Consider the following 16,740-nt stretch of genomic DNA (forward strand, 5'->3'; position numbering starts at 1 on the left):
TTGAAAAACGTACCCACCATAATGAACATATTTACAAATTTTGTCAATTTTTGTGTCCTTTTTTTTAAAGGAGAATAATGACATTCAATTAATTTCCACATAATTGTTTCGAATTAGAAAAAAAAAAAATATCGGAAGGATTAGAAATTGTCTAAAATTTCTTTATTTTTTTTTTCTATTTTTTAGTAAAAAATTGCTACTAGAATTAAAAAAATCGTATGTTTGCAGGTTAATAATTATGTTTTGATTTGGATTGAAAAAGTTGGTCGTCGTCGATCATGGCCGTTCATCGTCACCCGCGACAGACACGGACGACGCATAATATATAATATATAAGCAAACCCCTTATGTTTACATATCAAAATTTTTGTAATTGTCTGCTCCACAACTTTGTAGAACATTGTTCACTCTAATAATAACTCTAGAAAAACACACGAAATTTGAAAATGAAAAATTTTGTTTTTAATGAAAAAATTACCCTTCTGGGTCAATGTAGATTCGAAAAGTACATTAAATTTTCCTTAAAATGACATGTTCCAAAAATTTTTACAGTTGAGTAACGGAAAATGGGAGAATTTTTAAAACTTTTTTAGTGTCTTTTTCGATGAAAAATACGTTTTTTCAGAATTCTGAGTACGTCATCAAATCGGGCGTCTAATTTTACATAAAAGTCCCTTTGACACCAAATTTCTATCTCATCTCCGTTTCAGGCTGCAAATTATTGAAAAACACCTTTTTTTGCATGTTCAAAAATGGAAGGGGTCGTACCGCCCCTCCGTCACGAGATATCAAAAAAACGGACCTCGGATTCGTGATCAGGGACAAAAGTTACCCCTTAGGACAAAGTTTCACGCAAATCGAAGAGGGGTCGGGGCAACTTTTCCCGATTTCGTGTGAGTTGGTAGAGAATTGCCCATATGATTCTGTGTAAAACCAAAAAAATAATAGTAATAAATAGGGTCAAAATAAGACGTAATAAACTAAAATGGCTATATCTCTGGAAATAAATTTTGGAAAATATTCAAATTTTGGGCCCAAGCAGTTTATGGCGCATGTTTTCGAATGGCTTTTTGTTTGAAACTGAATTCTTTTAATTTAAGAGTGTTATCTTTAAAATAGTCCAAAAAATACCTCTAAAAATGTCTTTGACCACATTAACTGGTCGAAAATTGTGAATCGAAAAATAAAATGTTCGTCTCCGACCCCGCGGCTACAAATCTGAAGCATAAAAATTGTGGGTTTTATGAGCGGTTTTCCAATGAACGAAGACACAAATTTTTAAGAGCGGATACAGACATCTCACAAGTATTTCAGAAAAAGAGCTCTCAAAAATCAGGCTTTGAGTTCCGAGTTTCGGGCCAAGATTCAATCGGAAGAGCGCATCAGAACCTTCAAATTAGACATAGGATTTTTTCTGGGACGATTCCCCGCCGGATTTCTGAGAAAAGCGTTTTTCCAAAAGCAAACCTTAAACCTTTCTTTTGTAAGAAAGGCACAAACCAAAAATAAAAAATAAATTCAAAATATTCTATCGGTGAAAATTTGGTTTTTTGAGAAAAAAAAAATGTTTTTCATACTAGTGAAGATTACACTATTTGTTCTATAAAATCTTTTTTTTTAAGTTTATACTAAATCGAAGGTAAATGGAATGTGACTCATCGTGTGATTCGTCATATACTAAGACTTATTTACAAATTATTAAAATATTCTTGAGCCTCCTCCAATGGTACTTTATATGGAAAATACCTTTTTCTGATGAACTCATTTTTTTCACCGATAGAATATTGTGAATCGTATATACACCTTGGTATAAACAGTGTAAAAAAACATGTTAATATTACATCTAGGAATGGGTACATATAACTTTTATGTCAGAAAAAAATTAGTGTTTTTACTTCTAAAAATGTGTAAATTCACACCTTTACCAGTGTCTTGCCACTTTTTCAGCATAAATTAAGGTAATATTACATCATATATTAGGTTATATTATAACTTCTAATTTTACTCAAAACAAATTTACACATTTTTTTTACTTATTCTTAATCAGAAAGGCGACACAAGCATTATACGTTTAAATCTCCCATGGGTCATCTCGATTAATAATATTTTGCATATATAGAATATAATCTCGATTTTTCTGACGGAAAAGGATAAACAACTAATTTTCGGGAAAATTTTGAAGGGGTTTAGAACTTGAAATAAATTTGCATTGAACTTTGGCCATTGCAAAATTTATTTCAGCTTTTTTTGCTAAAAATTTATATTTATTTTGAAAAAAACTTGTGCTCTTTGATAGATCACTTGGCTGATAGTTAACTATTTAGGATAACGTTTATTTTTGTACAATTGGAGCCTAACATTTCAAAAGGGCACAAAAATGTTGTAAACAATATTGTAAGTTGTAAAATAAAAAAAAATAACATAAAATAAAACCAAATGAACATTTAGTATTTTAACAACAAAATAACTCAAGTTTTTCATCCACCATGCATCAAGGTTAGGCCTATATCTCTTAAAGCTACGTGCCCAATCTCACTGACCAGTAGACGGATGTGACTCCCGAGACTCGAGATTCGGCTTTCACTGAGCCCCGGCCAGGAGACACACAATAATACGTGGGTTTCCATTTCCAGGGTCATCATTTTTCCTGCTCCGTGTGTCGCCTTTGGTCACGAACGGTTGGCGGGTTGGTTTCACTTTCGCTTTATCATCATTACTCATCAATTTTCCCAGTCCACCCACAAAAAAGAAAGAAAATGAAAGAAAGCTGGGATTTTCCTTACCTTACCGTGAGGCCGCAACAGGGGAAAAAGTAAACGGAAAATAAGATGAAGCTTCGCGGCGTCTGCCAAGAAAATGAATGGAAATGGACCTGGGAAAGTTCTTTTTTCTCCACCGGGAGTTTTATCCCTGCCCGAAACGGACGACGATGGCGACGATGATGATCCGTGCTTATGTTGTCTGAGTTGAGTTGAGGTAGTGATTTTTTGGTCCTTGAATTGTTGTCCGCAACAGGCTGATGCAAAAGGATGAGGAGGAGTAGAAGGAGTTGGAGCAGCAGCAGCAGCAGCTAAAAAAAAGTGTCACCATTCGACCCAAGACGCGGTGATTTGTGCCTCTTGACAAAGGCCAACCCAAGCTGGAAGGTCGCCGTGGCCCCTTATCAACACCGTGGTGCAGGATTCAATCGGGCGGAAAATTGTGATTTATTAATTGCCCCTTATAAATCAGAGATTTATGGGGTGCTTGTAGTGTAGTGAAAGGTGTTTTGTCGATCGAATTTCCTTTTTTTTTTGCTGAACACGAGAAGATGATTATATGTTTGTCAATGTCACTATTTATGTGCAAAACTCGTGATGAATTTAGCCTGATCCCTTTTCGGATTTAAAATAGTAGAGCAGTTCTCTACGGAATCGCTATTTTTTCTTTAATTTTAATTTTTGTATTTTTTAATCCGGCTGAAACTTTTTTGGTGCCTTCGGTATGCCCAAAGAAGCCAATTTGCATCATTAGTTTGTCCATATAATTTTCCATACAAATTTGGCAACTGTCCATACAAAAATGATATGTGAAAATTCAAAAATCTGTATCTTTTGAAGGAATTTTTTGATCGATTTGGTGTCTTCGGCAAAGTTGTAGGTATGAATATGGACTACACTGAAAAAAATGATACACTGTAAAAAAAAATCTTTGATCGAGTTATGATTTTTTGAATCAATACAGATTTTTTCAAAAAAAATTCAACTTCATTTTTCGATGTAAAATCAAATTTGCAATCAAAAAGAACTTTAGTGAATTTTTGATAAAGTGCACCGTTTTCAAGTTATAACCCTTTTTAGGTAACTTTTTTGAAAATAGTCGCAGTTTTTAATTTTTTTAAATTAGTGCCCATGTTTGCCCGCATTTGAAAAAAATAATTTGGAAAAGCTGGGAAAATTCTCTATATGTTGCTTTATTGAACTTTGTTGATACGACTCATAGTTGCTGAGATATTGCCATGCAAAGGTTAAAAACTGGAAAATTAATGTTTTCTAAGTCTCACCCAAACAACTCACAAACATTCAATATTACGCCCATTTTAAACGTTAGTCTTGATTCAAAATTTCTAAAAATATTGTATTCGAAAAGATCGGAAAATTTCACAATTGTTTCATATATTAACATTGAAAATCGGACCATTATTTGCTGAGATATCGACGTTAGAAAATGGTGGGTTGTTTGGGTAAGACTTAGAAAACATCAATTTTCCTGTTTTTTAACCTTTGCATGGCAATATCTCAGCAACTATGGGTCGTATGAACAAAGTTCAATAAAGCAAAATATAGAGAATTTTCCCAGCTTTTAAAAATTATTTTTTTCATATGTGGGCAAACATGGGCACTAATTTAAAAAAAATAAAAACTGCGACTATTTTCAAAAAAGTAACCTTAAAAGGGTTATAACTTGAAAACGGTGCACTTTATCAAAAATTCACTTAAGTACTTTTTGATTGCAAATTCGATTTTACATGGAAAAATGAAGTTGAAAAATTTTTGCGACCAATATTCGATTTTTTGAAAAAATCTGTATTGATTCAAAAAATCATAACTCAGTCAAAGATTTTTTGCCCATTCTGGAAATTTCTGAAAAGTTGGAATTTAATGTCCCCTAAAACATATCAAAAAATAAAAAAAAATTAAAAATAGTGTTTTTTTGCAAATCAAGTTTTAGTGACAAAAAGTTAAATTAAAAATCACCAATTTTTTTTTACCGTGTATCATTTTTTCCAATGTAGTCCGTATTCATACCTACAACTTTGCCGAAGACACCGATCAAAAAATTCCTTCAAAAGATACAGATTTTTGAATTTTCATACATCATTTTTGTATGGACAGCTGCCAAATTTGTATGGAAAATTATATGGACAAACTAATGATGCAAAATGGCTTCTTTGGGCATACCGAAGGCACCAAAAAAGTTTCAGCCGGATTAAAAAATACAAAAAAAATCGAATTACCGAAATCTCAGAGAATTGCTCAGTAGTTTATGCAACAAGTTGCAAAAAGAGGACTTTTTCAGCACGAGTCGTATATTTATCTAACGAGGTTCACCGAGTTGGATAATTACGAAGAGTGCTGAAAAAATCAAGTTTTGCAACGAGTTCCATACAACATTTTTTGCAATTCCGAAAAACACCCATTGAGTGAAATTTTAAGAGCGAGTCCACGAACAGGGCATACCCCTTTGTATGGGACGTCGTTTGGACCTCACCAATCTGCCTGAAATTTTCAGGGGTTGTTTGAACATATAAAACTAGCATCTGGCCAAAATATGAGCACTCTAGCAAGGGGCAAATCAGGACACAAAGTTTGAAGGTTCGAAAACGTAAAAAATCATAAAAGGCTATAACTTAAGCAAAATTCAATTTAATTTCAAAATTCAAAGTGCATCTTGAAGGGCTTCAAAAATGCAACAAAATGCAGGGTAGAGCATTCCAATTGGTTAATTCTAAAGGGAGTTATTGGCATTTTAGTGAAAAATAGCATGATTTTCAAACTGAAATAAAAGTGTTCCATCCAGATATCAACTCGACCTGCAGCTTGTAGGGGACATCTGGGACTACCATCTGAGACTGAGACCGCTTTGGGTAAGGCAGTTTAACATATTTAATAGACACTTTTACTTTAAGTGAATTTTTTGGTAGTAAATTTTTGCTCGAAGGACCCCTTAGATCCCATTTTATGGTGATAATTTTATCATATTCGTGTTCTTGAGACAATTTCACAATAGAAACATGCATAAAAATGTATATTATCATCCATTTGAACCCTTTAAAAAACGAAAGATAAAAAAATAAGAAGTTGCTTTTTTTCTGGTGTCAACCAGTATCCTTGGAAACAAACTTGATTTTCAATAAATGTGAATCAAAGTTTTTTTTTAACTTTCATTTTTTAAAGGGTTAAAATGGATGAAAACAAATATTTTTATGCATGTTTCTTATGTGAAATTGTCTAAGAAACACGATTATGATAGAATTATCACCAGAAAATGGGATCTAAGGGGTCCCCCGAGCAAAAATTTACTACCAAAAAATTCACTAAAAGTAAAAGTGTCTATTCAATATGTTAAACTGCCTTACCCAAAGCGGTCTCAGTCTCAGATGGTAGTTCCAGATGTCCCCTACAAGCTGCAGGTCGAACCGAGTTGATATCTGGATGGAACACTTTTTTATTTCAGTTTGAAAATCATGCTATTTTTTCACTAAAATGCCAATAACTCCCTTTAGAATTAACCAATTGGAATGCTCTACCCTGCATTTTGTTGCATTTTTGAAGCCCTTCAAGATGCACTTTGAATTTTGAAATTAAATTGAATTTTGCTTAAGTTATAGCCTTTTTATGATTTTTTACGTTTTCGAACCTTCAAACTTTGTGTCCCGATTTGCCCCACTTCCCGTTGACCTAGAGTGCTCATATTTTGGCCAGATGCTAGTTTTATATGTTCAAACAACCCCTGAAAATTTCAGGCAGATTGGTGAGGTCGATGCGAGATGGGTATGCTTTGCTCGTGGACTCGCTCTTAAGTCAAATTTTCATGTATTTTGTCAATAAATCGTTTAAATCCAAAAACTCCATTTTGAAACTGCTTTTGCAGTGATATGTAAATACTAAACTCTCACTAAACATTCATTATCTCCCGAACTAAAAGCATACCGCAACCAATAGCTACTTTGGATCGTTTTACGGCCTTGGACAAAGTAGTTTGTCATACAATTTTACTTAAAAATCTCACACTTGACAATGATCCGACACATTTAAAGCTACCTTTTAGCGGAATTTTGATTTTTTTTTGCCTTTCCCCGTACATTTTTGCGGGGTTTTCCATACAAACTTCAACGATAAAAAGCGACCCCTATACCTTAACAGATTTGGCTGAAAATTTGCACAGTTACAGTCATCCCACATATTTGGATCACCCACATACTTGGAACACTTTTTGTGATAATTTGTCAATAGAATGCCAAATTCATCTTTTTTGCCGACGCTACTATTTTTAGAACCTTTTATTGGGACATTCTCTTGCTATCTCATTATTTAAAGTAATTCTTTATACATTCTTTATTTTTTCTTGAGTAGCAAAACACTGCCTCTAAATTGCATGTTCCATAATTGAGCAACTCTCTACGAAATCGGCCGATTTCGACAATTTTAATTTTTTATTTTTTTTTTTTTTATTTGACTCAAACTTTGTGGGGGGCCTTCCCTATGACCAAATAAGCTATTTTGTGTCATTGGTTCACCCATACAAGTCTCCATACAATTTTGGCTGCAGTCCATACAAAAATGGTACGTAAATATTCAAACAGCTGTAAAATTGAGTGAATTTTCTGATCAATTTGGTGTCTTCGGCAAAGTTGTAGGTATTGTTGAGGACTTTTGAGAAAAAAATAGGTAAACGGAAAAATAGCAGATTTTTTAATCAACTTTTTTTTCACTAAAACTCAATTTCCCAAAATACGTATTTTTTTATTTTCGAGATTTTTGATATGTTTCAGGGAACAAAAATCCGCAACTTTTGAAAAAATAGTGATTTTTGGAAAAAATCGAAAGTTTATGCAAAAACAAAATTTTACGTTATTTTTTAATGCAAAATTGATTTTGCAATCGAAAAGTACTTTACAGATTTTTTGATAAAGGCCACCGAAAATTTGATTTTAGCGAAATATTTGCAGTTTTTCGATTTTTAAAAATAATTACCATGACCATTTCTGAAAACTTTTTTTTTTTTTTTGAAAAGTTGGTGAAGAATAAGGAAATGTCATTTTTCCCTAACTCCTAATAAGGTTTCATTAAGGCTTTGAGGAGGTTGTTGGGATTCAGTTCTAAGGCCGTAACAACCTTTTGCGGAGGTCCTTTTGGGTTTCAACTGAGTTTATCGAGGTTCTGGGGAGTTTGTTACGACTAAAGGAGCTATTACACTACAGCAAACAAACAAACAAACCCACACTTTTTGACAGTTTGCCAGTTTGCCTACATTGTTTGTTTGTCTGGATTTGAGCATGAGCATGAGCATGAGCATGGTTGACTGCCAATGAGCTGCTACTCCGTTATTGACAGATCAGCTGAAGTTAAACAATGAATCAAAAATGATCAGTGGGAGCCAACCATCCGTTCATTGTTTAACCTCTGAAGATCTCTACTTTATTAGTCAATACCGGCGCCCTCCCAAGAAGCCTGCAGTTCAACGAAAGGGAGGAATGTTAGTCCGATAGTTGAAGTTGCAGACTCATCAAACACATAGTTTTTCGCTATATACTTGTTGATACCGCTTGAGACCGTTGAATCCACAGCATCTCCTTCAAGCATCACGTGATTAATTTTTTTAAGGTATTGGCTTTTCGATGCCTCCCGAGCCACGACGCTATGGGGAGGACTTTCATAACAGACCCGTCGCCGAGCCTTCCGAGCAACGATGCTATGGGAAGGTCTTTCTGGTTAACACACAAAATCACTCACACACAGTTATTTTGCTCCACTATTAACTCAACGATTCAAATTGTCAGTGCGTCTTTCGTTCATTATATAGAAATGGCTTTTTCACCGCAAAAAAAAAATAAAACCTTATTCGAAAAATTTAAACACAATCCACCCGACGCCGTGCCTTCCGAACAACGATGATATAGGAAGGGCTTTGAAAATCACAAAAAATCACTTTTCACTCCGAATATTGCCGCTCCCTTTGTCAATTATGCACTCTGATGACGCTGCATTTTCAGAGGGTAATCTTCTTCTCGCAGCACACAATACACGACCAAAATGCGAAACAAAAGGCACAAAACAAATCACTTTTCACTCCGAACATTTTTTTACGACCTTGTTTGTTTGTCTGGATTTGTTTGTACAAACGTCAGCTTGAATACATTTTGCCTTGTTTGCGAGTTTGCCGCAAACAAGTTTGCGAGTTGTGTCAAACACGAAAAAGTGCGTGTTTGTTTGTTTGTTTGCGGTAGTGTAATAGCTCCTTAAGTGGTTTTAATGTTGGTTTTGGCTGAAAGGTTTTATAGCGGTTGCGACAGCTTTGATAAATCCTAAAATGTTACTTGGGGCAGTACAGTGCAGTATTACTTGAGCTTCGAATGTATTATTTTTACATTTTATTTACAATTTTCAACCCAAAACGGGTTATTTTCTTTCCTGTGACATTAAGGTAAGCATCAAGGCATGTTTTTTTCCTATTCGTATTTTATGTGGAATTCTTCACTTAAATTGGCTGATTTTTGTTAATTTAAATTTTAACTTAAAAAATTTAAACCTTTACATTTGGCAAAAAAAACTAAACTTTCTTCACTTATCTCTCCTCAGTCCTGGACGTGGACGCGTTCGAGCGGCTCTTAGGTCCGTGCATGAACCTGATGAAGCGCAACATTGGCGACTACGAGTCCCAGCTGGTCAAGATCTTCGGCAGCAAGAACAACATCAGCGACATCCGATAAGCGTGAACTAGACCAACAAACCAACCAACCAACCAGCAATCGCAGCAGAAGTCTTCTTAAAAAGGGAAATTATGTAACAACAACAAAATCAGCAAAACTAACACAAAAAAATCCAAATCACTCATCAAGCATCACACATTCTACGATTATTAAAAAGGAATAGCCGCCACGTGGTTCGTTTTGGCTTGTGGCACGCCGCGGCCACGTGGCCCACGCTAGCCGGCCGGTATTCTTGCGCCCGACGGGGTCCGTGAAAAACGTTCCGGGTTTGCCTTACCATCGGTTCCGGGGCCGACACATTTCTGGGTTTCCACAATTTTTCTCTACCATCTTATATATCAGCAACAGCAACAGCAGCGTGGCCCAGAAAGTGGAGGTTGTTAGCTTGAGCTAATGCCCGGACACCCCCGGCGATGTTCCGGATGCGGCGGAGCAACTAGACAGGCTGGCCAAACTCTAATCATCGTGTCATCGTCATCATACGTGGCTGGATCATCCACCGAGACAAGAAGGAAATAAAATTGTGACGAAGCAGTCAGCCATCATATAATTATTACTAACTTTTATTTTATTGTTTTTGCAAATAAATCGTAGTTTTTAGATTTTTAGAGGAAGAGACGGGATGCGCGCTTTTATCGCAGAGAGAATTAAAAAAAATATTAGAACGAGAATGATCACATTTATATATCAGATTGTATTTGAGCAAGTCAGATAAAAAAGAAAAGAATAAAACTCTAAAAAAAAGCATTAAACTAATCGGTGTCGGAGACACGACAAGTCACCACCGCCGCCACCAGCATCAGTTTTCGATTAAACAAAGCATACACATAAAGAAAGAAAGATTATATGTATAATAAAACTAATAATTATGAAAAAGCAAACAACTAGATATTGAAATACACACAAAACAAGCAAACACAAGAAACGCAATGTTTCCCGCTCCCCCCTATTTCAGGTAACTGTAAAGTGTTGTGTAACAAATCAAACAAAAAAAAACAAGAAAAATATTTGAAAATACACAACACAAGCATTAGTAACTGTGTGTTTGAACAAAATAGTGAAAAGTAGTGTGAGAAATTTGAACAAAAAAAAAACACAAAAAAGAAAACAAAAAAAATATAACTGATAACATCAATATCTAAACAACAGCAGCAGACACGATTATTACTAAATGGTGAAATGAATGGATTTATTAAGAAAAAAAAAACTATGAAGAACTTTTTAGCAAGTATTCGTAAAACAAGCAAAAACAAAAGCAAACTGTACTAGCAAACTAACTGATCACTGAAAAAGGGAGAAGGTAAAGATTACATGAGACACACATGAAAAGAAAGTAATAAGCAAAAATTAACTTATTTCTGTTATTTATTCGATCATGAGGTAAGCAACAAAAAAAAAATACAAAAAAAAACTTAACTAGCAAAAAGTAACAAAAAATTGTCACAATTTAAAGATAAAACTTTGAGCAGTGTTTAACATAAAATATAAAAGAAGAAAAAACAAAAAAAAAAACAATATCACTCTATAAGATATATGAATTGATATGTAAGTAAGTTAAGAAAACAGCAGAGATTTAATTAAGGAAAGTTAAGCAGAGTATATATTTAATAACCAGTAAAAAATCAGATAGCGAGAGAGATCAGCCATTTGAGAATGCATAAAAAAACTGATAAATCATAAGACTTCGATGCGGCTCCCAGGAGAGCGAAGGCATGCATGAGAAAAAAGAAAATCATTAGGAAAAAAAAAAACAAACGTTTAAACAAAACTGCACAAAGCTAGAAGTTTAGAAAATGCGGAAACTCATCCAGCACTGTTGAGATGAGAGTGGAAAAAAGTGAGACATCATATCGCGATCACCGCCTACTACTGAGAGAAACTAAGAAAAAAAAACTAGACACACGAATTATAGTTTTTTCGCATCTCATAGGACGCAGTAGGCTTGAACAACAAATATCCATTTTGACAGCATCACACAACTAGAAGAAATGACATGCTTTGTTTGTTTTTTTTAGTGAGGTTGATGAAACAAACGGTTTCAAGTTGTTTTTGAAATTTCCAGATAAAATATGAGAAATTTAAAAAGCTAAGTCATTCTGTACGTTTTTGCAGTTTTATCGTGATTTTAAATTTTGTATTTTTCCAATTTGGACGAACAATTGTCCATGCATTCCCGACGTCAAATGTGGAAATTTTGTATTATTAGTTTATCCATACAAGTCTCTGTACAATTTTACAGGCTGGTAAACAAAATAGGCGACAAAATTTGAAACTATGTATCTTGAGAAGGAATTTTCTTGTCGATTTGGATTGTTGAGCAAAGTTGTAGGTTTTGGTAATTTATTTTCAGAAAAAAAGTGTTTTTTTGCTGATTTTGAATTTTGAAATATTTTTTTGCTGAATCAACCAAAAATATCACTAAACTTAAACTTTTATCATTAAAGTTCGATCCAATAGTTTCCGCGATAAATGAGTAACTCTAAGAAGAACTCATTTTTCACTGTATCTCTGCCGTGATCTCAGCAGTGATTGTCAAAATTTTATAAAAATGCAGAACATTTTTTTATCTCTTCGAAAACACGTTTTACCGGATTTGAGTGGTGAAATGAAAGTTCTGTTATCAGAAATACATTCACGCAGTAAAAAGTTTTGTAGAATCAGCATGTACGAGGTTTGAATCAACAAAATTTTTGTTGAATATAATCAACTCCGATACGCACCTCCTGAAAAAAGGGTTCGAGAAATGGCTTTATAAACAGCAGAACAAAAGAGAGGGAACGATTTCTTGGGGCTTTTCTTCACCATCTCTGGCTTGCACAGTTTTAACCCAAATATTGCTTCACAACTCGGTCGACGGTGACATTGTCACGCGGGAAAATCACTTTAGCAGAGGACGATTCCGTAGAAGAAATCCACAATAATCTTTTGCAAAAATAAAAAAAGTCACGCAAGTTTACAAAGGAACGTCCGCACTGTACGCGGTTTGCGAGGTGAGTGAAATTTTTGGACAGCTCGTCGCCGCGAGCCATTTTCTCTCTCTCTCTATCCCTCCTCGCCGATCGCAGCAACGCGTGCCTTTGGCTTCACAGGGTGGTTCGTCGATCGAAGCAATTTATCGAAAACTTTGAAATAAGTATTTTGGAAATTTTACTTTTAGAGATAAAAAGTGATTTGGAAACTTCTAGGTTTTACGTGAGCTTTTTTTAGAAAAGTCCATATAACATACAAATTTGCCGCAGAAACGGAATCTATCAGAAAAATTCCTTCTCAAGGTACAGATTTACGAACGCCCATTTTGTATGATGAGCCATAATTGTATGGAGACTTTTATGGAAAGAAACTTATATTGCAAAACGGCTTCTTTCGATAAGGAGAATGCATGAACAAAGTTTCATTCGAATCAAAAATGTAAGATAAAATCGATTTGCGAAAACGTAGAGAATTACTAAGCTGAAAAATGAGCGATTATTGGTTCGTTTGGTTCAACCAACAAAAAAATCGATTTCTTTCCAGTACTGGATTTGCTTGAAGGTACGAACACAGTCAAATTTCGCAAATCAAACTTTAAACTTTTGCAACCGATCAATCACTACTGTTACAACTAAACTAAACCCGATGTGAACCGAACAAAAACAGCAATCGAAAAGTAAACAAAAACTCTCTCTTTCGAGCAGCATATTTCACGGCAAGTTGTAGACTTGCGCGACTCTTTCGTACTTTTTGGAGACATATATATTAGTACATGAGCTTACACATGTGTATTTTTTACCCTGGTAAGACAATATATACAAACAACTATTACAACAAAAAAAAAATCTAAAATGTCCCTGGCTCTCCCAGAAAGAAACAAAAATCTACACTGAAAAAAACGAAATCTGAGAGGAAAACAAAACCGTGCGTTTGTGTGCGACACAAACGAGCTACCAACAATAGGAACAAATTTCCGACAAAAAAATCAGAAGGACCCTTAAAAACACTCTTCCTTTCCACTTCTCTGATTAGTTCCAACAACCCCCCCTCCCAAGAACAGCGAGCTTTTAACAACCCCCCCCCCCCCTTTTTCCCTTTTCGGCACATGTAGAAAATGCTAGACATTTTCGGTTTCGAGTAAATGTTCTGCTTCTTCTTCTTCTTCACTTTAGCACACCTGCCCTTTGCTTGCGGTTTTAGAAAAAAAAAAGTTTGAGGGAAGATGAACCTGCGTTTCAAAGTTACTGTGAGAGAAGTTACGATCATCGGAAAACTGTAGAGCTCACGTTAGGAAAAAAGAACAAATTTTGAAACACAACCGATCACGACAGCAGAACAGCGTTACTTTTAATAAATAAATAAAACAACAATTTAATAAAAGTAATAAATATTGAAGAAGAAAAAAAAATGCGCAAGAGGAACAGCAGAACAGCCATAGCTTCGTCTCGAACGAGCAGATTGATTGAAAAAAATAAGGAATGAGAAAAAAACAAGAGTCAAGTTTATTTTTGTTTGTTTGTTATTTAACCGTAAGACGTTTTACTAATTAGTTTGTTTTTTGCTTCCCGTTGGATTAGTTTTAGCAGTCGCGAGCTTGCTCGCATTGCCATGTATTTAAAATGAGAAAAACAAAACATATTGAGCATATTAATAATGATAACATTATAAAACATAACTAGAGATAATATCAAGAGAGAAAAAAAAACAACAAAAAAAGAAGAGAAGAGACAAAAGATACATGTTTTCTTCCCCCTGCAAACAAAAAAAAACAACCAATTGAAAGTTGGCGTGTGCGCAGCGTGTCCTAGGTAGATGAATGAATCTGGTTGTTTTACAATAACTCGTTTATTTCTTCCTTTTAATTATATTATTGCCTGCATTGAAACACAAACCACACAGAATGAAAAGAGAAAAAAAAAGTTAAAAAAAAAACACACGCAGATATGATTAATTTTGTTAGTTTAATAAGTTGAGCGGAATTTCAAATGATTGATAAAAAACAGCAGCAGCAGCAGAAAAAATATGACTAAAAAAAGATGAAAATGCAAAAAAAGAAACACACAAAACACAAAAAAGCATACTGTTACTGTCTCGTTATTGAAGGTGTCGTATTAAAGTAGTAAAACCAGAAAGAGGAAATCAAATATAAAAAAAAAACACTTGAAGCGGTTTTGGTGTTTGTGAAAGGAAGTTGAATGAAAGAAAGCCAAAAAGTACAACTAACACGTGCTAATACTTTTGCCTTACAGTGTAAACTATTTCAATATCAGACCTTACTTTTCTGGTATGATTTTATTTGGAATTTTTGCAGGAATTTGTTTATATACATTCATGTAGAAAAAAAAGGCAAATATTATGTCATGAATTTTTATTAAAAAATAAACCATGTTTCAGTATTAATTTAAAAACTGATTTAATTCACGTGGTATGTGGTTGGGGCCATCCTCACTCCTTACTAAAAGATTTTCAAAACTTTAAGACTCGTTGAAAAGGTCTTTCGATTACTCATGTAAGGTATGCACTTCGGAAGAAACCGGTCAAGAAAAATTTCAAATGGGCAGCAGCGGTAGCGAAAGCAAGCCAGAGAGGGTGAAGAAGACCCCAAAAAAAGTTCCCTCTCTTTTGTTATGCCGTTCGTAAAGCTGTTTCTTGCCCCCCTTTCTTTTGAAGAGCATACCGGCCCTTAACCAACGATGGGTCGGATGATTGATACCAATTTGCAAGGTCCGGCTTAAAAAAAAGTATATTAATATTACTTAAGTGGCCATAACTTGAGACAGGGTTGCCAGATCTTTAATATTTTAGACTCATTGGAAAGGTCTTTCAATTACCTATCCAACGATTTAATATGGAGATATTTGGTGGGATTCCAGGTCTTTATCTAACGGAAACACATTTGTATACCGTAAACCGGGGTGACTTTAAAAGGCTTGAGATTTTTTTTTCGCAAAATGTAGAGTTCAAATCGAATAATTACGGAATGGTATGGAATGGTAGGGAAGTGTTCAAAGTAATTCAAGGAGAATTTTTCATAAAATTTTGAAAAGTTTAAACAGTTACGTAACTACCATTAAGAAAGTGTTGATGAATAGCATTATTTTAATATTCATGATTAAGTGTCATGATTTTCTCAATGAAAATAATATCGAATCGGAAAACAGAATTCATTTTCGGCTTCAGTGGGAAATTTTCCACTGGGAGGAAGTAGAATAAGTTTTCAAATAATAAATTTTATGTATTTTTGCCTTTCTTACTAAAGAAAGGTATAGGTTTTACTTTAAGCCTGGACGTCATTTCCAGCTTCGTAAATATGTCGATTCAGCATGAATTTTAATCCGAAAAATCGCTAAAAAATCACACTGCATCGATTTTCGACGCTCTATCGATTCACCTTGACAGAACTCGTCTATCTCGAACACTCGAATTTTGAGAAAATAAATTCCGTGGAGGTCGAGTGATGTTCGTATGTGGTAAAATTTTGCTAAATTTTGTGTCGCGCCGTTCTCAGCTCCCATAAATCCGATTTCGATTCTTCTAAATGCAGATAAAAGCTAGTGTGCTGAACCTGGGCGAGTTGCCGCGCAAATTTCGAATTATCCATCTGTTTTTGGATGCGGCCAGACTTTTCAACAAAATACACAGTTTTCAAATGAAAATATGGTCCATTTTTTTCATTTTCATATCTTTTATTTATCTCAAATATTGCATTTTTCGAGCTCTACAACCTCCCAAATTTTCATCCAGATTCATAATATGGTTCTGGAGTTAGAGCCGTTTGATTAACCTACCATAAGGAAAAAAAATCCCTAAAAAAAGGTAAAAGCCCACCTGGTGACATTCGCCAACATTTTTCATTTCTGATTTTATCCGAAATTTCTTACTACATTCATAGTACAGACCATGAGTGAGCATCTGAAACAAATTAGACATCGATCGGCAATCCCGATCAATTTTAAGAACAATTTACTTTTTGCCTTTCTTACTAAAGAAAGGTATAGGTTTTACTTTAAGCCTGGACGTCATTTCCAGCTTCGTAAATATGTCGATTCAGCATGAATTTTAATCCGAAAAATCGTCAAAAAATCGCACTGCATTGATCTGCGACGCTTCGTCGCCAAGTTGTCAAGTTGAGCTTCGAATACTGACGCGAGAATGCTGGCGCTTATGTTTCGGCTCGACTTATACTCGTTCGTAGTAGCTTGTCTACCGATGTTTCCTTCAACATGTAAGATATCGTAGCTTTTCGGTTTCTTTGCTCTGTCCGTTTTTGCATAACTGTCCAATGTTTATGCAAAACT

The 16,740-nt window shown here is 34.7% G+C and overlaps 1 protein-coding gene across 1 annotated transcript in view; it reads left to right on the forward strand.

Moving 5' to 3' along the window:
- LOC6036247 (cAMP-dependent protein kinase type II regulatory subunit) overlaps positions 1-11,086 on the forward strand; it is a 71,461-nt gene extending 60,375 nt beyond the window's left edge. Inside the window, exon 10 of the mRNA XM_038261300.1 lies at positions 9,342-11,086. Within this exon, the coding sequence (XP_038117228.1) occupies positions 9,342-9,472 (131 nt within the window). The 3' untranslated portion in view covers positions 9,473-11,086. The remainder of the gene's footprint in view (positions 1-9,341) is intronic.
- Positions 11,087-16,740: the final 5,654 nt, after the last annotated feature.

The sequence above is a fragment of the Culex quinquefasciatus genome, chromosome 3, assembly GCF_015732765.1.
Source record: "Culex quinquefasciatus strain JHB chromosome 3, VPISU_Cqui_1.0_pri_paternal, whole genome shotgun sequence".
Classification (NCBI taxonomy): domain Eukaryota; kingdom Metazoa; phylum Arthropoda; class Insecta; order Diptera; family Culicidae; genus Culex; species Culex quinquefasciatus.